This window comes from Sabethes cyaneus, chromosome 2, assembly GCF_943734655.1.
Source record: "Sabethes cyaneus chromosome 2, idSabCyanKW18_F2, whole genome shotgun sequence".
NCBI classification, from domain to species: Eukaryota; Metazoa; Arthropoda; class Insecta; order Diptera; family Culicidae; genus Sabethes; species Sabethes cyaneus.
The window spans coordinates 113,894,833-113,916,706 of NC_071354.1; the positions used below are offsets into that span (position 1 = coordinate 113,894,833).

Below are 21,874 nucleotides of genomic sequence, written 5' to 3' on the forward strand. Positions count from 1 at the left end.
AGAGTTAGAGTAACCTGAGAGAGAGTCGCGAAGACGGTCTTCTTTTTCTCCTGCTTTAGCTGTTCTTCTTCTTCCTATTACGTTTGCTTTCATTTTCGGGCAAATAAATAAAACCTGTGCGTGAACATCTCATTGGACGTGTGAAATGTGCGTTTTATAATAACATATTTTGGTGTTAATTGGCCCACGGGTATTTTAGTTTTTGCAAAAATGTTAGTTTACAATTGAGACAAACAAGACTAATTCAATCCCAAATGTGTTTTTTACAAAAAAACACCGGCAGAAAACTTATGAGAATTATCAATACTTTTCCATTTTGGGCCAACGATAACGGCTGGCTGCATTTGACAGATCGTACTGGCTGCATTTGACGTTAGAATTTTTCCTCTTCGCGAATCTCTCTCAGAGAGTAACTAGAGTGACTTAGAGTGACTATAAACAGAGTGGCGACAAGTCATCCCAAACTCTAGAGTGACTATATTCGCTATGACGGCACCGCACGACCTCTTTTACACTTACAAAACTGCCCGTAGCTGAATGCGTGAAAAATATATCCGACATGTTTCTATCTTTTGCACTCATTATCAAATCGCAGAAATCGCTTTTCTGCTCCACGCAAACTCGAAACTAATGAAGGTGTCGCCACTGCGGTGCCGTCATTGGCCTTGCCAGCGTTGCTGATATTGTTCAGGGTTTTGCGTGAGAAAAAAAGAAAGAGAAGTATTTTTGCTTTTGTCAACACTCACGCGTTGACAGTTCGGCACGAGATTTCCTGTAAGTGCGAGCAGCCTACGAAATCTCTTTCAACGCTGGCAAGGCCAATAGGGCTTTTGCTACACACACATGCTAGAGTGACTATATACAGAGTGGCGCCAAGTCATCCCAAATGTATGCAATGCGGTTTATCCTAGGGTTTTCTTTCTCTTTCCTGCATACGCGTTGGATAGGTTGTCTGCTCGATTGGAATGACACTGACAGATAATTATCATTCCAATTTTGACATTGTCGCCACTCTGTATATAGTCACTCTAACACATGCAAGACATCTGTTGGGCACACATTGCATATTTTCCTATTCAATGCAGCAAAAACGTGTCGGATAAAATTATCATTTTTTCTAAAGGTATTCATCATTTTAAAGCAATTAATAGTTAAAGTAACCGACAAATGATCCCTGAAATATATGCTGACATTTGGTAACTAGGGTTTCGGTGAATTCGCGTTAAATCGGTGTCCCAAATATACTGTTTTTTGAAGCAGTTAGGGCATAGGCCAAGTTGAAAGTAACGGAATATAAAATTGGTTTTAGCATAATAAATTGCTTTCTTAAGCGGGGTACGCTGCTGAAAAGTAATGGGTAAAAAGATAGGACAAGAAATGCTCAAGAAATCAATTTCTTTTACGATTTCAAGAACAACATTTCAATAGGGCCCAAGTGCAAAATATTAAAAAACTGGTTTTTTGGTTATATTTAAAGCTTTTTTAAGTATCTATAATAATACCAAACATCATAGCGATTTGAAAACTTTATGAGTCTTAAAAAGCAAATTTGAAAAAGCCTTATGTGAAAACTGGCAACAAAGTTTTCATTTTGTGCTTCGGCCCTTCTGTATGAAAAAGCCTATACGCAGTTTGTGTTTTGTTTTGCATTCGGCCCTATTTTTGTTGTGGGATTTCTACGCATAGTGGCGAATAATCACTGGCCATCTCCGGTTGAGTACGTTTAGTAAGTAATAAATACACAATTTTTGAGTTTCCGTTGGTAATCAATTGTTAACAGTGCAAATTAAATATTTTAGAAACAGCCAGTTCTGCAGTTGCTGCTGCGAAGATGATCCCCGCCGTACAATTGCGCGAGAGACTCGACGGACGACCGAAAAAAACAATACGATGCTACCTGCATACATAACACGGTCATTCACAGACACATGTTTAGTATTTAAGCCTGCGCGGCAACACAAATTTAAGTTACTTTGCGGCTTACACGAAAAAAGCTATTTCGCTGTATATATTTATCACCTGTGGAGGAACCGGACAGAGTTCGTTAGTTGCGCGCCCGAGACATTTACTATCGCTAAACTGCCAAGGCGTGATGCACTTGCACGCTGCGAGTTAGAAATGCTAAATGAATGAACTGCTGCTGCTTCACACTACCAATAGCGACTGCCGCACTGCCGCACCTCACGGGTAACACGTTCCGCTTCACAAACCTGTTCAACGGTGGCAGATTTGCCGATGAAATTAAACCCCAACTTTTCTAGTAGAAATAATAAAGCTGATCGGTGTCCCAGTTACGAATTTTTAACCTTTTCTAGCCATTGCGCTTCAAAACAACGTGATAAAAAAGGCCAAACGCGAAACGCTGTCTAAAAACCGGCCCGACACCAAAATCATATCACCACTGACAGTAAATAAAAGCCTCATGTCAAAGGCCCCATCAACAATTGATAATCAAATCAGCCTTATGAAAAAGTCGTATTACCGAATGATCTCCGAAAACGGCCAAACGCATATTTTTGCAAATTACAAAGTAAATCAATGTTTTTTCTGCTAGTTGTTGCATTACACATTGAACTATTATGTTTTTGCATCATAATGTGACATTCAATTCTAAGCAACACTGTTTATATCAAATAAGGAGTTAAAAAATGATGCTCAAGTTTCAACATCGATTTTCTCGAAACTGTCAGTTTTGACTTCGGCCTATTTGAAATGTTGCTCTTGATTTCTTAAGCAGTACGCTCTTCATAAGAAATATTATTTCACGTTCAGATGGCGCAGTTTTACATGCAGCTGAATTAAAACGTCACTTTTCCGTACGGAATAATATCCGGCGCAATTATTACCACAAGAAAAAATGACAGGTGGTTGCTTGCATTGGAGTTGTCAAAATTTCTTCGGTAAATAGCAAGATTTTTTCTTGAGCTGTTTTCTTTTCAGCAGCGTACCCCGCTTTAGCCGAAAGCAACTGTTGGCTATTGATATTTGTTCAGTTTTATCCCACTAACATAGGTCATAGTTACATTTTTGATCATTGCTCACGCGTCTTAGTTTATTTGTTGAAAATAATTGTTTTATTTAGTAAACAGATATATTACCTTGCCATATATATAAAGCAATTTGTAATTCCTGTTTTAAATGAAGAATATAAATCATTTAAAAAATATTGCTCTTCCCTGCCCGTGTGTTTTATATGGAGCTGTCACTTTTGCCTGCCCAACAGATATCCAATACATATGCACTCTGCAAACACCCTATAGCGAATGTCGACTAACATTTGAAAGGGGCGGATAAGCCAACTGTCAAACAGAACGAGTGAGAGTTCATTTTCCTATACTGCTCCAGCAAAAACTAACTCTCACCCGTTCTGTTTGACAGTTGGCTTATCCGCCTCTTTCAAATGTTGGTCGACATATGTATTCGCTATGACGGCACCGCACGACCTCTTTTCCACTTACATAACTGCCCGTAGCTGAATGCGTGAAAATTATTTCCGACATATTTCTGTCTTTTGCACTCTTTAACAAATCACTATTCTGCTTCACGCATGCTCGAAACTAATGTAGGTGTCTCCATTGCGGCGCCGTCATAGCGAATTGGAGATCTGTTGGGCAGGCAAAAGTGACAGCTCCATATAAAACACTCGGGCTGGGAAGAGCAAAATTTTTTAAATGATTTATCCCGCATTTTGCACCTTACTGGACACCGCAGTCTAAAAGTGCGACTGGCACAAAAAGTGCGACAGTGGGAATGCTGTGAGTGAGAAAGAGTGACAACTGCAATGTTGCTGTTTTGTTTCGTCATATACATTGGCATTAGAGAAAATAATCTGGATTAATCCAACTACAGCTGCAAAGCACAATATTTTCTTCATTTAAAACAGAAATTACAAATTGCTTCATACATATGGCAAGGTCCCAGCCCAGATAACACAAAATCGTAATAGAAAGTTCATAATAAATTGTTTTCATGTCAATTTCACATTGGAATTGTATAATAATTAGAGTATGTCAAATCGAAGTGAACAACAAGTTGTTTTGCAGTCGTGCGTGCCTTCATATACAATTCATGACTGTGAATTATAAAGCAGGATAGACAGTTGCAATATTTGATTATATCTTAATCATATATTCAGGAGTATTTAGTTGCGTGTTATAAAAACTACGCAAAATAGAATTACAAATAATTGACAAAGCTTTCGCACGTATATCGCCTCCACTTTGGTACATATATGTTCTTATATGGCGTGAAATATAACTTTTTCGTTCAGATATGATTTCGTATATCCTTGCTCCGGAATTCAATCGTGCAGAATTGGGGTAAAATGTCCTTTCCGAGGGGAAATATATCCGCCTAATCATGTCCTAGATTCGTCACACCAAGTAATATCGCCCAAATAATGTCGGTGATTTTCGGTTTAATCATTCACTCCGATTCGGGATACCAAATGAAAACCAATTTATTTGAATTTTAACTATTTAATCAACCATGAAGTGAATCGAAAGAAACCGATACAATTGTAATATTTATTCCGAAAAACGCGTCTGATCGCCTTGGTGGCTTTCCAAAAAGTGATACAAAATCTAATGCTACCGCTACCACATTCTCCTGTATAAGAGTGAACATCAACTTAACGAAACTCGTCTAAAGAGTCATTGGGCTACTGTGTCTAAACTACTAGAAAAATGCGCACCCAAACATAGCCACCACCTTGAAACAACGTTTCAACTACTACAACTATTATTTGTCCTACTACTATTGTGTATATCATTACATTTCATAGAGCACTCAGCTATCAAACAAAGCACACGATATCTGCTACTTTTCTTAAGTACTACTAATTTTGTTCATTTTCCGTTGTTTCTCCGCTAATTGCTGACGACTGCTGCAGAAGAGGTTGCTGATCATCCGCAGGAAGGAGACAAATTTGTGATACCGGTCGTCTGAAGATTCCGCTAATTGTTTGCACGAGAACCACGCGTATTACTCCGTCGATACCTGGTTTTGCCTCAATTATTCGTGCCAGAGGCCATTTTGTTGGATGCAGAGAGTCGTCGCGCAGAATCACCATTGTGCCCACCTTGATTGGCACTCCACGTACTCTAAAAGGCTTGGAATCCCGTTGCAGTTCCTTTAAGTACTCGTTTCGCCACATATGCCAGAATTGTTGTGTTTTTTGTTGCAGCCGCTGGAATCTGTTTAGCCGATTTAGAGGGATGTTTCGCAAATCTCGATCCGGTAGTGCATGAAGAGAACAACCAATCAAGAAGTGACCGGGTGTTAATGCCGATAGGTCGCTTACGTCGTCCGATAAAGGAATCAGTGGCCGAGAATTCATACAGGCTTCTGCCTGTGCCAGGATAGTTACCGTGTCCTCGTAGCTGAGAAGTGAATTGCGAAGCGGCCGGTAAAGGTGTTGCTTTGCTATCTTGACTGCGGATTCCCACAGTCCGCCAAAATTTGGAGCCTTAGGGGGGATTAAATGCCATGAGATTCCTTTTGATGCACACTCGTCGATGATTTTGTTTAATTCCGTTTGAGTATGCAGCCGTGTGTAGATTTCGTGAAGTTCATTCCGTGCTCCGATAAAGTTTTTTCCATTATCAGAGAATATATTTGCAGGTTTTCCTCGACGAGCTATAAATCTGCGCAGTGCTGACATGAAGGTTGCGGTCGATAAGTCTCCAGCTAACTCGAGATGTACCGCTTTGGTGCTAAAACACACAAATACCGAAATGTATGCTTTCGTAGGAAATGCCTTTCGATGTGGAGAACGAAGATAGATTGGGCCGCAGTAATCAACCCCCGTGTTGGTAAATGCTCTGCTCGGTGTTACTCGCAAAGCTGGAAATTGTCCCATGGGTTGCCTTACCGGTGCCGGTTGTGCTCGAGTACAGTTGTAGCAGCGTCTAGCGATGCCCCGTAGTAGTCGCCTTCCATTTACTGGCCAGTAGTGTTCACGAATAACTGCTAACATCAAACGAGGTCCAGCGTGAAGGAGTTGATGATGATACCGCTGGACGAGAAGCTTAGTAAAGGGATGATCACCAGGCAGCAATATTGGATGTTTGGTATCGTAAGGTTCATCGGAGAGTTGCAGACGGCCCCCAACGCGTAGCATGTTTATTTCATCTAAAAATGGATTCAAAGTTCGAATAGATGACCGGGATGAAACAAGGTTTCCAGTCTGCAACGCCTTTATTTCCTCGGAGTATGATTCAGATTGTACCAGTTTAATGAGCTGGGTTTTGCTCGATTCCAGTTCCTTCACCGTTAGTGTGGGTGCTAAGAGTAGATTTTCACCAATACGCCGTAAATGACAATTATTCCGAAAGCGTTGTAACCATGCCACGATGCGAATAAGTTTGTTATAGTTGGAATAGCGGGTGAATATTGAATTGTGCCTTTCCATATTCGAAACCACAGCCACCACCGTTTCCCTTTCCATTATATCCTCAGGAATTTTTTCAAATGCCGTTTCTTGCGGCCATACTTCCTCCGATTTGCATAGCCAGTTGGGACCGTTTTTCCATAATGTGCTTTGGACAAAGTCGTTGACACGCATTCCCCTTGATACCATATCCGCAGGATTCTGGAGTCCTGGGATGTGTTTCCACCCAACGTTCCGTGTGGTCGTTTGAATTTCGCTAACCCTGTTGGCAACAAAGGTTTTCCAGGTGTAGGGTGGAGATTGAAGCCAATTTAGGACTACTGTAGAGTCCGACCAAAAGTGAACCGAATGGTATTCTAGTCCTAGTGCTTGTGTTACCTTGTTATATAACCGGGATGCGAGCTGGGCGGCGCACAGCTCCAGTCTAGGGATGCTTAACCGTTTCAATGGAGCGACTCTAGATTTTGCTGAGATAAGTTGAACCTTTACCATGCCGCGTTTATCTTCCGTCCGTGCATAAATGCAGCATCCGTATGCGACCTTCGATGCATCCGCAAAACAATGAAGTTGGATTGATTTAGCATCCGAAAGTAGCACAAACCGATCGATTGTGAATGTTGATAGCTGGTTAAGCTGAGCCCGAAATTCCTCCCATATTTCCTTTAGGTCGTTTGTCACTTCGTCATCCCATCCTATAGGAATTAACCACAGCCGTTGCATAATTATTTTCGCCGCTACTACAATCGGAGATATCAAACCTAACGGGTCGAAAAGTTGAGCGATGCAGGACTGAATTTTTCGTTTTGTCAACGGACCCGCCTTTTCTTTGATGTTAACGTCGAACCTTAGGCAGTCAGTCTCGGGCTCCCATATTATGCCCAAAGTTTTTATCCTTTCGCCAGGATTGAATTTTATTGTCGATTGTGTACCAACTTGATCTGGAGGTAATCCATCCAAGACTGCTAGCCTGTTGGATGACCATTTGCGTAATATAAAACCTCCTTTCGCCATCAATTCACTCATCTCCTTTCGTAGAGCAATAGCACCTTCGACTGTATCATCACCTCCAATGAAGTCGTCCATATAATAACCTTGTGAAACCAGCGGAGCAGCCCTTGAATACTGGTGTCCCTCATCTTCAGTGAGTCTCAATAGCGTTTTCGTTGCCAAGAAGGATGATGGTGCAAGCCCGTAAGTAACGGTGCAGAGTTGATAAGTCCGAATCGGTTCAGACGGATGAAATCTCCATAGGATTTGCTGAAGGGGTCTATCATCGGGGTGCACTATTATCTGGAGTGTATCGTTTAAAGAGTATCCAGATGACATTTTCGCCGAACCGTCGAACACCACTCTCAATTTAGTCGTGGTGCTTGAGGCTTTCAGCACAGGATGATGTGGCAAGTAGAAGCATTTTTTGGTGTCAAGCATGTCGTTCGAGACGAGTTCCATGTGCTGCAGGTTAATGTATTCATTCATGAAATCATGATACGCGACCTTCAGTGATTCATCTTTCTCCAGACGTTTTTCAAGGAGCTGAAAACGGTGCAACGCCGATGATTTCGAATCGCCCATCATACGCTCAAACATAGGTTTTTTCGGTAATTTCACAACGTATCGACCTTGCTCGTTTCTGGTGGTTGTGTCGTTGTACAGATTATCACAATCTTCTTCCTCTGTCGACCACGGTTTGCGATCAGTCAGCTCTTCCACCTCCCAAAATCGCTCAATTAAACTGTCCAAATTTTCGATTGCAGCCACGTTTGAACTAATGATTCGCGAATGCGGCTGAAGGGATGCAGAACCAGAAATAACCCAACCGAAAACAGTTTCCACTAGCAGCGGCAAATCACGTCCCAGGTTTAATGAATGACTCGTGGGGAAGAAAGCGAAAAAATGTTGAATTCCCAGAATTAGATCTACTTCACCACGAATATTGAATCCAGGATCAGCCAATGTAATTGAATCCGGTATATTCCACGTTTTCGTACACATGTTCCCAATCGGCTGCTTTGAAGTCACCTTTCGAAGTACCAAAAACTCCAGCTTTACAGCAAAATCTGTTAATCTGGAACGAATTTCCGTTGAGACAGTACGACTGCATTTCACTACATCTGCTCCGATACCGTGAACATTTATATCTGCTTTACGGGCCTTTATACGCAACATTTGAGCCAATCTCTCCGACATAAGGTTTGACATTGATCCGGAGTCCAACATAGCACGGGCCAAGATTTCATTTCCGTACACATCGACTACCTTTACTACCGCCGTCATAAGAAAAGTGTTAAATCCAATCGTCGCCGAGTTGACGATGGTCGATGTCGAAGGTGTAGCATTTTCGTGTTGAGAAACTACGTGTTCTTGCGATGTTAATGTCGTTACGTTAGACGTCGTATTAGAACCAGCGAATCCGGGATGAATGATAGTATGGTGTTTTCCTTTGCAGGTTTTACAGCGAAACTTGGACAGGCAATTTTTTACGAAATGGTTTGAATGAAAGCAATTGCTACATAAACGTGCTGAATTAACCAAATCTAATCGTTTTTCCAGTGGCATTTTTGGAAATTCAGGGCACTCCACTAGACGATGGCTTTGGGAACAAGCTACACAGTTGGAATTTCGATTATCAGAGGCAGCGTGAGTATACACCTTTCCAGAAATGGGACGTTTGAAAGAGAAGGGAGACTGCTGCGGCGGCGGCGGCGTCGAATGCATACTGTGCGTAGTATTCACTGAGAGAGATTCGAGAACACGAGTTCTGCGCTGCAAAAACTCGATAAGTGTGCTGTAATTCGGTTCTGGTATAGTTGATGCATGATCCTCCCAGATTTTTATAGTGGCGTCGTCTAAACGTGCACAGAGTAAATGTACCATAATTGTGCTCCAACTATCCACCGGTTCTTGCAGTTGTTTTAAAACCTTGCTATGCCTTTCGAATGAATCTATTAGTCCATGCAGTGCATTAGCCGACTCTCGCTTCATTTTAGGGTAGTCCAGCATTGCTGCCAAATGCTTCTTTTTCAACAGATAACTGTTCGAATAACGATCGACCAAAATTTGCCACGCTACGGGATAGTTCATCGCACTGATAGTGAGAGACTCGATTAGCTGAGCTGCTTCGCCCTTAACAGCTGCGCGTAAGTAGTGGAATTTTTGCACCGTTGATATTTCAGCTGAGGAATGAATAAGTGCAATGAACGTATCATGAAATGTGAGCCACTGGTCGTAATTCCCGTCGAATTCTGGTAGGGTAATGGTTGGTAGTTTGACTCCTGAAAGATGCGATGCGTTGGGTGGTTGATTAGCATCACGGTTAGCGTTGTGTGGTGTATCCGGCACTTTAGCAAGCAGCGCTCCCTTTACTCGAAAGTATTTAGATTCGAATTTTTCCCGTGTGGCCATTTGATGAGCCTCAGCTTGCAGGTGTTCTTCGTGACTCTCGATATCAGTTTGCACTTCTTCGAAAGTTGCCCATATTTCATCCAAGTTGTCAAGTCGTAGTTTAATTTCACATCTGTCGCGTTCGGGATGGCATCGTTCAGCAAACTCCTCACAACGATCCAGCGACGCAAGAAGATTTATGTGCTTCTGCTCCAGTTGACGAGTTTTCCTCTTCGGCATGATGAATTAAAAGCGATGCGAATGCGTTCCTTAAAACAAAGACCCGGTAGAGCCGCACGATGGAGTTAAAATGCTTGGAATCACACTCACCTTTTTCAAGGCGGAATAGAGCCTTGTATTATATATTAATACGATGTAATGAATAATCCAGTGGGGTTCCAGGTTTACGATGGTCTTTGCGTTCCCGCGAAAAGTGACGCGCTTAGTTGCCCAGTACAAAATGGCGGATTAGGTTGATGATCAGGTATCAGGTATCAGGAGGTTGATGAAGGACACACAAAGGTCACGATGAATAGAGCCTATTGTTAACCGAACGCCGGATCCTGGTCACGGCACCATTTTTCTGTTACGTCTAGTGGCCAGCGTTGAAGAAATTCCTTGCTCCGGAATTCAATCGTGCAGAATTGGGGTAAAATGTCCTTTCCGAGGGGAAATATATCCGCCTAATCATGTCCTAGATTCGTCACACCAAGTAATATCGCCCAAATAATGTCGGTGATTTTCGGTTTAATCATTCACTCCGATTCGGGATACCAAATGAAAACCAATTTATTTGAATTTTAACTATTTAATCAACCATGAAGTGAATCGAAAGAAACCGATACAATTGTAATATTTATTCCGAAAAACGCGTCTGATCGCCTTGGTGGCTTTCCAAAAAGTGATACAAAATCTAATGCTACCGCTACCATATTCTCCTGTATAAGAGTGAACATCAACTTAACGAAACTCGTCTAAAGAGTCATTGGGCTACTATGTCTAAACTACTAGAAAAATGCGCACCCAAACAAATATCAATAACCAGCAGTTGCTTTCGGCTAAGAATTATTATGCTAAACCAATTTATGCCAGTACCAATTTGATATTCCGTTACTTTTAACTTGGCCTATGCCGTATCCCAGATAACACAAAATCGTAATAGAAAGTTCACATTAAATCGTTTTCATGTCAATTTCACATTGGAATTGTATAATGATTAGAGTATGTCAAATCGAAGTGAACATTAAGTTGTTTTGCAGTCGTGCGTGTCCTCATATACAATTCATGACTGTGAATTATAAAGCAGTATAGACAATTGCAATATTTGATTATATCTTAATCATATATTCAGGAGTATTTAGTTGCGTGTTATAAAAACTACGCAAAATAGAATTACAAATAGTTGTCAAAATTTTCGCACGTATATCGCCTCCACTTTGGTACATATATGTTCTTATATGGCGTGAAATATAACTTTTTCGTTCAGATATGATTTCGTATATCTCAGTTGCAATCGAGATATACAAACCAAATGGTTTACTGGGCTGTTTTTTGAAGCAGTATCCCAGTAAACCATTTGGTTTGTATATCTCGATTGCAACTGAGATATACGAAATCATATCTGAACGAAAAAGTTATATTTCACGCCATATAAGAACATATATGTACCAAAGTGGAGGCGATATACGTGCGAAAGCTTTGTCAATTATTTGTAATTCTATTTTGCGTAGTTTTTATAACACGCAACTATGTACTCCTGAATATATGATTAAGATATAATCAAATATTGCAATCGCCTATCCTGCTTTATAATTCACAGTCATGAATTGTATATGAAGGCACGCACGACTGCAAAACAACTTATTGTTCACTTAGATTTGACATACTCTAATCATTATACAATTCCAATGTGAAATTGACATGAAAACGATTAAATGTGAACTTTCTATTACGATTTTGTGTTATCTGGGAAAATAAGCAGTAAAGCAGTCGTTTATTAGCATCCCTGGCGTTTTATACTGCAGGTTGTTGTTTATCAGCTTTTTGACTGCATAACTGTTGTAAATTGGCATCCACAATTCTATTTAAATTCTTCTTGTTGGTAACTAGCTGCAAATAAGCATTGTCAGCACTATAAGAGGGCTAGCAGTAAAGTAGCCGCATATTTTGCCAAAATGGCATTTAAGTAGCATTTAAGGCAACTTAAATACTTATTGGCTTGCTTTTAAATTGCATTGGAAATGCTTATTGGTTACCTGGGTAGGGATGCGGAATTATTTTTAATATACGGTTTTAGATTAATGCTTCTGGTTACTTGGGTGCTTATTGCCACTTGCGAAAAACCGTTGCAAGTTTTTACACACGGTCCAAGCCTAGCTTGGATGTCTGTTATCTGTGCTTTGACTGTTAGTTGCTTTAAAATGATGAATAATTTTAGAAAAAATGATAATTTTATCCAGCACGTTTTTGCTGCATCGAATAGGAAAATTTGCAATGTGTGCTCAACAGATGCCTTGCATGTGTGTGTAGCAAAAGCCCTATTGAGCTTGCTGACGTTTATCGTAGGCACACATCGACGCGCGATTTGTTGTTGCTGTTGTTAGATTTTACATTGATTTTACACGTTTGTTTTTGTTTTCCCCCAGTTATACCCCGGTAAAAAAAACATACGTTTGAGTGATAAACGATAAGTTTTTGTAGCCTTTTGCACTGGGATTAGCTAGAGTGACTATATACAGAGTGGCGACAAGTCATCCCAAATGTATGCAATGCGGTTTTTCCAAGGTTTTTCTTTCTCTTTCCTGCATACGCGTTGGATAGGTCGTCTGCTCGATTGGAATGACACTGACAGATAATTATCATTCCAATTTTGACATTGTCGCCACTCTGTATATAGTCACTCTAGGATTAGCAAGCTCTATAAGCCAACTGTCAAACAGAACGAGTGAGAGTTATTTTTTGCTAGAGCAGCATACACTGAGAAAACTTCGTCACTGATAAATAGACTGATCAATAGACACGGCGTTACCAAAAGATCTTATGCTTAACCGACAATTGTATTTATATGACGCTAACAGACCTCATACCTCTAGACGAGTAGAGGCGCTAGTGTGCCCATTGTATTCCTGGGAAATCATCTTCAGCAAGCAGCCAGCACTTTCTGAGCTACAAGTGTCAAAAGTATGTTTACTTTTACCAAAAACAGCTGTTCGGTGTCGGTGTTTGCGGAATAGAGCTTGCTAAGCCTATAGTGCAAAAGGCTACAAAAACTTATCGTTTTTCACTCAAACGTATGTTTTTTTACCGGGGTATAAGTGGGGGAAAACAAAAACAAACGTGTAAAATCAATGTAAAATCTAGCAACAGCAACAAGAAATCGCGCATCGATGTGTGCGTACGGTAAACGTCAGCAAGCTCAATAGTGTAAAGGCCCAAACAGAATGCTGCGCCAACGCGTCCGTCAGCGTTATTCTGACAGTTTTCCCATGGGTTTACTGTCAAATTGACGCTGATGGATGCGTTAACGCTGCATTCTGTTTGGGCCTTAAATCGTATAAACGGATTCCTTTTATCAAACACTCGACCGTGCTTAAATTTAATTTCTATCTATTTCGAAATCGCTGAGGGTGACGGGAGCAGCTGCTGGTGTTGGAATAAGTACAGTCTGTGCCGCCCGCAGAGTTACCGGCTATCACGCCAAAATAGGTCGCTAAAGCAGCAGGTTTTGACGTAGGACTACGTCTTACGGCAAGTTTTGAGATAGGGTGTCATTCCAAAAAATCGAAAAATGCGAGCGTCACGAAAAATGAAAGGTTTTGAGCGCTAATAGCTCAGCGGTTTTCCGATCGATTTTCAATATTCTTACACCAATCAATCGGAAAATCTTCTAAGAATTGACTCAAATGAAGAAAAGTATGGATTCTTGATGTTGAACTATTGAAAAATTGAAAATAATGAACCTATGTTTTACCAGAATTCTCGCTTCGTGATTGGTTGGAAGATTCTATACGATGATCTAAAACTATACCAATTTGATATCTGTGTTTGGGAAGTAAGCCAAAACAAGTGACAAAGCTTCCTCATTTCAACAAGATCTTCTTAACACCGCGGTTCAACCTAGACCATTTTGATGTCCTTGCTTGGGAAGTACGCCAGAGAGAGTGACAAAGCCCCCTCGTGCCAACAGATTTCTTACGAACGCGATTAAACCTAGTCCAATTTGATGTCTGTGTTAGGGAAGTGTGCCAGAAAAAATGACACAAGTTCGTTGTCTCAATAGATCGCAAATTCTTTACTGCGAGACGATTAAACCTCGGCGAATTTGATATCTTTGTTGGAAAAATGTACAGCTGTAGCACATTAGTGTACAGTTATAATAAGACTCTCACCCTTATTCTGCGAGTCACATGACTCAATACGACAATTGTCACTTGGGTGACTCGCCACAGCGAGTCGAGTCACCTAAGTGACACTCGTGTCACCTAGGTAAGAAACCCTTGTCACCTAAGTGACAAGGCGAGTCACCTAGGTGACAATTGTCACCTGATTCGCGGTGACTGCAACATAGTCACGTCACTCGCTTCGCAGAATAAGGGTATCTGTATGAATACGCATGCTTGCCGTTTCATTAGAAGTGTAGTGAAAAGATGTGCTGTTGATAAAATAGGATTGAATTTGTAAAATCCCTTCAACGTGGGAAACCATGGATAATAAAAACAATCTTTAATTTCAGTAAGGTAGCAGGAAAGCAATAGTTTGTGTTCTTGATTTTGTTAAATTGTTTTCAAATGCACAATCTTATGAGAATTGAACGTATGCAATGTTACTACTTTGATAAATGTTACAACCAACGCATGTAGCATGTATATATGTAACATATAGCATGTATACAAGAAGAATCGAACGATTACAAGCATGAATACATGCTACTATCACCACAAACTATACAGACACCACGCGTGGAACAAAAAGCTAAAAATCTTAGGGACCAGTTTCATTTACAGTGAGTGAATTTCGTCCCTTACATATCTCACGAATTCATGCGAATCTCACCAAAATACTTGCGTATGAATCTCGGCAACCCCATAAACTTTTAATTTTTTTTTGACGGTTCTCTTGGGTAAAGCTTATGCAGCTGTACATAAAATGACGAAGTAAGTAAATTATATAAAACTAGCTGTTATCATACGATTTTCTACGATCATAGATTTACTATTTAGAGGCAAGGATAATGTCCAAAGGTTGCGGTGGCTATATAGGCATAGGAGTGACCGCAGTTCCGCACTTCACAATGAAACGGTTACCGGTTTGGGATAAGCAGTCCTACGGATACCACGGTGACGACGGCTACTCGTTTTGCTCCTCCGAGAATGGACAAGCGTACGGGCCCTCCTTTACCACCGGTAAAATTATTGGTTGTGGTGTAAATTTAGACGATAATACCTATTTCTACAGTAAAAACGGCCACCATCTAGGAATAGCGTTCAAAGATTTACCGCCACGGTTATATCCCAAAGTGGGGCTGCAAACATCCGGAGAAGTGATGGACGCCAAGTTTGTTCAGGAACCATTCAAATCCAACATCGAAGTCATGCTGAAGGGGTTGCGAGCGGCTATCAAAGCGACCATTTACAATTCTCCCCTATCGGACGATCAGGCCAACTGGACTGTGATCTTGCACGAAATAGTCTCCTAGTATCATCTTGTGCACCATGCGTCGGTCGATAAAAATCGACAAAAAATAATCAAACTGGTACTATCGGGACGCTCGGCCCACGGGTCAAGCAGTCGAGCAAACAGTACCTACACCTATATTCAGGCCTGCTGGAATCGAATCAAAATTTACTATTCATTCTGAAATGCAGGCAGTTTATCGAGATCAGAGAATGGATCTGATTTTGACCTAGGTGGTTAAACTCACACGAGTTTAGTCGACCAAAAGTTTTCAAAATAAAAACACAGTCAGCCCGGATAGTGGAGACAGTCTAAGTTTTAGTAAAAATAGCGTCTTTAGTAATAAATGGTACGTGTATCGAAGACGACTACTCCAACGACCGACGTGGAGATGGAGAATGGTCATACGAACAACGTGAACTCGAACGGCTACTACAAGAATGGAACCTATAACAATTTGAACGATTTTCACAACCATTTGAACGATGAATAAGCTACTCATGGAGGCCACCGGTGGAAGTGTGCATAGTTGTGCGTGTACATGCCTGCAATTGCTCCGCCTAATGTTTATTAATAGTGCGACATTTTAGCGATAAATAAACTAACTGCCAAAAAATAGATTTACTCGCGTCATTGATCTCCGTACGAAGTATTCCCCCGATATAACATTGTTGTATTCTTACAATCGTTATAAATAGAATTACTTCAACCACCCCATCGACATCTCTATATTGAGCTGCAGTAAACGTCAGCGACAGCATGTCCGGGGCTCAAAATTTGACAGCGGGCTCAAATCAGACTGCTGGCAGTTGAGTGAAACGCAGTGCTGAATTGCTATCTCATTTTCGCACACACGAGATGTTGGCGACGAGAACATGGTTGTCTGCCATGGGCTTGACTTCAACATAACAAAATAATAGATCAGTCTAGGTAGAGCTGAGGATTTTGCAGCCAATAATACAACAACTTGCTTAGTGCTACTACCATTGGTTAGTATTTGCGATCAAAAGCAGCTGACGACGAGACAAAACTCTGCTTCCCAGCCGGAATTCGAAGAAATCTAGCTGTCGGATCGCGCACTCGGATGTCCGTTTGATGCGATACTGATTCCATTGACCGATATGCCAGTACTGGAATAGCAATAGTTTTAAGATTTGACGAAAGAGATCCGCCTGGTCCTTCAAAAAGTGTTATCTTCTTTCCCCAGGAGCACGTAAAGAGGCAGGAGATCCACCGCTGGATAGGTTTTGTTCTAGTAATACCGTGTACGTTTCCGGAAATAAAAATAGATTTGATACATTTTATAACAAAACCAATTAGAATTTTACGTTTCTAATCCTTACTTTTCTTATTATCCTGATCATTTCACGGTTTCACGGATTTTAACGCATAGGAAAACAGACTTTATGAGTTGCCATTACTTTTGCCCGCTGCCATGTTTTGGTAAGGCAAAGTGTTTTTATTGGTTACATGGTTACCAATAACACTTGTTTAACGTTACTATGTAACCTGTTGATAAACTTGAAAAGTGAGACAAATGAATACTAGTGAAGGGACCGTGAGTCGCTTGTTCACGTCCCTTGTGGGACCTGAAAAAATCGCTCGCGTGTTGTCTGTATAGTTTGTGCTATCACTATACAAAGAGACTTACGTAGTCCTGCGTCACCTATATATGCGGTCGTGTCTTGTACACAACCCCTCTGATTTTTTAATCTATAGGATGTTTTCGTGCTAATGTTTACTCCCAGATAACACAAAATCGTAATAGAAAGTTCACATTAAATCGTTTTCATGAGTATAATCAATATATATAGAATGCCAGTGTCGCTGGTGTTTCATGGATATTTTGGTGGCAAACATGTTGCTGGTTCGTGTCTTGGATACGGGAACTACATTGTCAAATTGCCCAATAGAAAATTTTCCTGCCGACGAAATACCTTAAAACGACCAAATCGGGTGATTTATCCTACGTGATTTACGAAAAAGCAGAAAGATTTTTTATTGGGTTGCCTTTTTAGTTTGACAATCAGATTCCCGTTTCGAATCGATCACTCACACATATGCGCATACAATGTAAATACATAATTTTCAAATGTGTGATGTTTACCACGAGCACTGCAGCGACACTGGCATTCTATATATATTGATTCTACTTTTTCATGTCAATTTCACATTGGAAAATATAATGATTAGAGTATGTCAAATCGAAGTGAACATTAAGTTGTTTTGCAGTCGTGCGTGTCCTCATATACAATTCATGACTGTGAATTATAAAGCAGTATAGACAATTGCAATATTTGATTATATCTTAATCATATATTCAGGAGTATTTAGTTGCGTGTTATAAAAACTACGCAAAATAGAATTACAAATAGTTGTCAAAATTTTCGCACGTATATCGCCTCCACTTTGGTACATATATGTTCTTATATGGCGTGAAATATAACTTTTTCGTTCAGATATGATTTCGTATATCTCAGTTGCAATCGAGATATACAAACCAAATGGTTTACTGGGTCACCTCGTGTGGGCGTATTCAAATTAGATAAACAAAAATAAGGGGAAAAGGCGTGGAAAGGCGAAAAGAGCACAAAATCCTTTTGCCCTCGTCCTTTTCATTTCACTTTCGTTTTGGTGTGATCTCCACTTAAAGCAATAATTCACCAGGATATCTGATGCCAGCTCATTATAGGCAACAGATAAGCCAAATTTAAGCGGGACGACTTCACATATGCAAAGCTCTAGCAATGCTTATTTTTTTCTCTTTCCTGCAGACGCGTTGGATTGGTCGTCTGTTCGATTGGAATGACACTAACAGATATTGCGACATTTGCCCCTATTTAGACTACCCCGATTTACACGATTATCACAGTCGAATCTCGCACACGATTTCGCTCAAGGAAAATGAAGTGAAAAAGAAGGGCAAGAAGGAAAAAGAAGTTAAACACATAAGTTGATCAAACTAAAAGCCACTCTAGTGTCTGATTAACAGTGGAAAATGCGGTATGTTCAATCTAATGATTATCACAGTAGTCTAAATAGTCGTAAAAGGGGCAATAATTATCATTCCAATTTTGACATTGTCGCCACTCTATATATAGTCACTCTATCCAGCTTTCCACGAGCGATAATGGCGGATATTGAGCACAAGTGGGCACAATCTTTTGACATTCATTGGAGGAGCGTCGTGTTCACCCCGTCGACATCTCTATATCGAGCTGCAGCAAACGTCAGCGACAGCATGTTCGGGGCTCAAAATTTGACAGCAGGCCCAAATCAGACTGCTGGCAGTTGAGTGAAACGCAGTGCTGAATTGCTATCTCATTTTCGCACACACGAGATGTTGGCGGCGAGAACATGGTTGTCTGCCATGGGCTTGGTCGTGTTCGCCCTGACGGAGTTACTATGGAAACATCCATGATTGTTTGTTGTTCGAGTGTAACAATGTAAACATTGTTTAATTTTGCAGATCAGCTGAAGTGGAACATAACTAAACGGATTCAAACTTCTATAGTGGTTTGCGGCCATAATTTGCTGAAGGCACTGGCTCAGAATATTTTTTTCATAATCGTGCGAATTAAACATTCGAAACATTACACATTAAGTACATGACCGATTGAATTCTACTGCGGGAAATGCTGGCCGATCCGTTGCTCACGCAGTACAGCGTCATTATCGTGGACGAAGCACACGAGAGAAGTGTTCTCACCGATACTGTGGTAGGGTTGCTGAAGAAAATCATTTGTAGAAGGAGTGCCCTGAAGGTCATCATTTCATCCGCTACGGTTGATGCGGAACTCTTCCAGGAATTTTTCAACTTGAAGAAAAAGAAAGACGAGAAGGACACCTCGGTCATACTTTCCGTGGAAGGTCGCATGTATCCCTACGAGGTGTTTTATTTGCAAGGTAAGGTTTTGTTCGTCAGGCTCAAAAAGATATAATAGTTTGGACTACACTTTTAGAACCTTGTCCAGACTATGTGAAGGGACCCAGATAACACAAAATCGTAATAGAAAGTTCACATTAAATCGTTTTCATGTCAATTTCACATTGGAATTGTATAATGATTAGAGTATGTCAAATCGAAGTGAACATTAAGTTGTTTTGCAGTCGTGCGTGTCCTCATATACAATTCATGACTGTGAATTATAAAGCAGTATAGACAATTGCAATATTTGATTATATCTTAATCATATATTCAGGAGTATTTAGTTGCGTGTTATAAAAACTACGCAAAATAGAATTACAAATAGTTGTCAAAATTTTCGCACGTATATCGCCTCCACTTTGGTACATATATGTTCTTATATGGCGTGAAATATAACTTTTTCGTTCAGATATGATTTCGTATATCTCAGTTGCAATCGAGATATACAAACCAAATGGTTTACTGGGGAACAGTGGAAACGGTAATGAAAATCCATCGTAGTGAGAAACCGGGAGACATTCTTGCGTTCCTGGCGGGGCAGGAAGAAGTGTTAAAAGCACTCGATCTTTTGCGTGAGCATAAGGAGGCTAGTGGGAAGGATGACTTGATAATACTTCCCATGTACGGAACGCTATCCAACACGGATGAGTTGAAAGTTTTTTTCAACGCCCCTAAGGGAGTTCGGAAAGTTATTTTAGCTACAAACATAGCGGAGACATCAGTGACATTTCCAGGAATTGTTTACGGTAAGCCGGCTTGTAACTTAACTGCTTGCTTGAAACTGTAAAGAAATTCTAATGTCAACTACTTTCAGTTATTGATAGCGGATTTGTAAAGTTGAACTGGTATTCAGCCGAGAGCACCACTAACAGTTTGGTAATATTGCTGTTGCAGTTGAAAACCGTAATAATCGACTCGCGACATTCGCTTTTATTCTTGTTCTGTGTGTCGCAACTACGTCGCACGTGGTGCGCTGTGATCGCACATTGATGCGCTATACAGCGCACCACGTGCGACGTAGTTGCGACACACAGAACAAGAATGAAACCGAATGTCGCGAGTCGATTACTACAGTTTTCAACTGCAACAGCAATAGTACCGACTAGCAAAGCAGCCGCGGAACAGCGAGCCAGGCCGAGCCGGAAGGATTCGCAGCGGAAAAGTCTACCGTCTCTATACCGAAGAAGAGTGGGACAAACTACCCGATTATACTCCACCGGAAATGCGCCGAACCGATCTCTGCAGCACTGTTTTATTTCTAAAAGCATTGGGAATTGATAACATCTTGCGGTTCACGTTTCCTTCACCACCACCGGCTAAGAATCTGCTGGCTTCACTGGAGACTTTGTTCGCTCTGGATGCACTCGACTCCGATGGACACTTAACGTCCCCGGTTGGTTATTTCCTAGCAGAAATGCCTATAAATCCGATGTTGGCTAAAATGCTGTACAACGCCGGCGAGATGGGATGCTCAGAGGAAATTCTTATTATAATAGCCATGCTGCAAGTTCAATCAGTTTTCTCAAAACCAGTGAGCGGCCAGGCGTCCATACGAGCCCAGATTGCGAAGCGTAATTTTGAAGTTTCTGCGGGAGATCTGATCACACTTTTGAATGTGTACACAGCCTTTGTTGAAAATGATCGCACTAAAGAATTCTGTCGTCGAAATTTTTTGATTTATCGTAATTTGAAACGCGCACATGAAATCAAAACACAACTTTGCAGCATGCTGGAACGAGAATATGGTATGTTTACACTGCTTTCTTGTGGTGACAATGTGGAAACTATATGCCGCTGCATTATGTCGGGATTTTTTCCATACGCTGCTTATTTGCATCATTCTGGGGTTTACAAAACGGTACGAAGTGACACAGAGCTTTCGATTCATCCACTTTCGGCATTGTATACCGTAGAACAGCCACAACCCAGTAAACCATTTGGTTTGTATATCTCGATTGCATCTGAGGTATACGAAATCATATCTGAACGAAAAAGTTATATTTCACGCCATATAAGAGCATATATGTACCAAAGTGGAGGCGATATACGTGCGAAAATTTTGACAACTATTTGTAATTCTATTTTGCGCTGTTTTTATAACACGCAACTAAATACTCCTGAATATATGATATAGATATAATCAAATATTGCAATTGTCTATCCTGCTTTATAATTCACAGTCATAAATTGTATATGAAGACACGCACGACTGCAAAACAACTTATTGTTCACTTCGATTTGACATACTCTAATCATTATACAACTCCAATATGAAAAAGACATGAAAACGATTTAATGTGAACTTTCTATTACGATTTTGTGTTATCTGGGAATGGGTTGTATTTTGTGAACTTTTGCATACTACCAAATTGTTTATGAAGGATATTACCGTTATTAAACAAGAGTGGCTCACAGAACTGGCACCTCACTATTACCATAAAGTTACGGTCGTAAGAGATATTTTCTAAGCCTTAATATACTTGGAGTTTTAAAGCCAAATA

At 40.6% G+C, this 21,874-nt stretch overlaps 1 protein-coding gene and 2 pseudogenes across 1 annotated transcript; 2 read left to right on the plus strand and 1 right to left on the minus strand.

Moving 5' to 3' along the window:
- Nucleotides 1–4,837: 4,837 nt before the first annotated feature.
- LOC128735892 (uncharacterized) lies at nt 4,838–10,012 on the minus strand. The gene has a single exon (XM_053830374.1). The coding sequence runs from the start codon at nt 10,010–10,012 to the stop codon at nt 4,838–4,840; it is 5,175 nt and encodes a 1,724-aa protein (XP_053686349.1).
- A 489-nt stretch (nt 10,013–10,501) lies between these two features.
- Nucleotides 10,502–15,667, plus strand: LOC128735893 (ran-binding protein 10-like; annotated as a pseudogene).
- A 124-nt stretch (nt 15,668–15,791) lies between these two features.
- Nucleotides 15,792–21,861, plus strand: LOC128735894 (probable ATP-dependent RNA helicase DHX35; annotated as a pseudogene).
- The last annotated feature ends 13 nt before the right edge of the window (nt 21,862–21,874 follow it).

Bases quoted from the DNA above. Each gene is read 5' to 3' on its own strand.
- LOC128735892 (XM_053830374.1), bottom strand. From the start codon at position 10,012: ATGCCGAAGAGGAAAACTCGTCAACTGGAGCAGAAGCACATAAATCTT.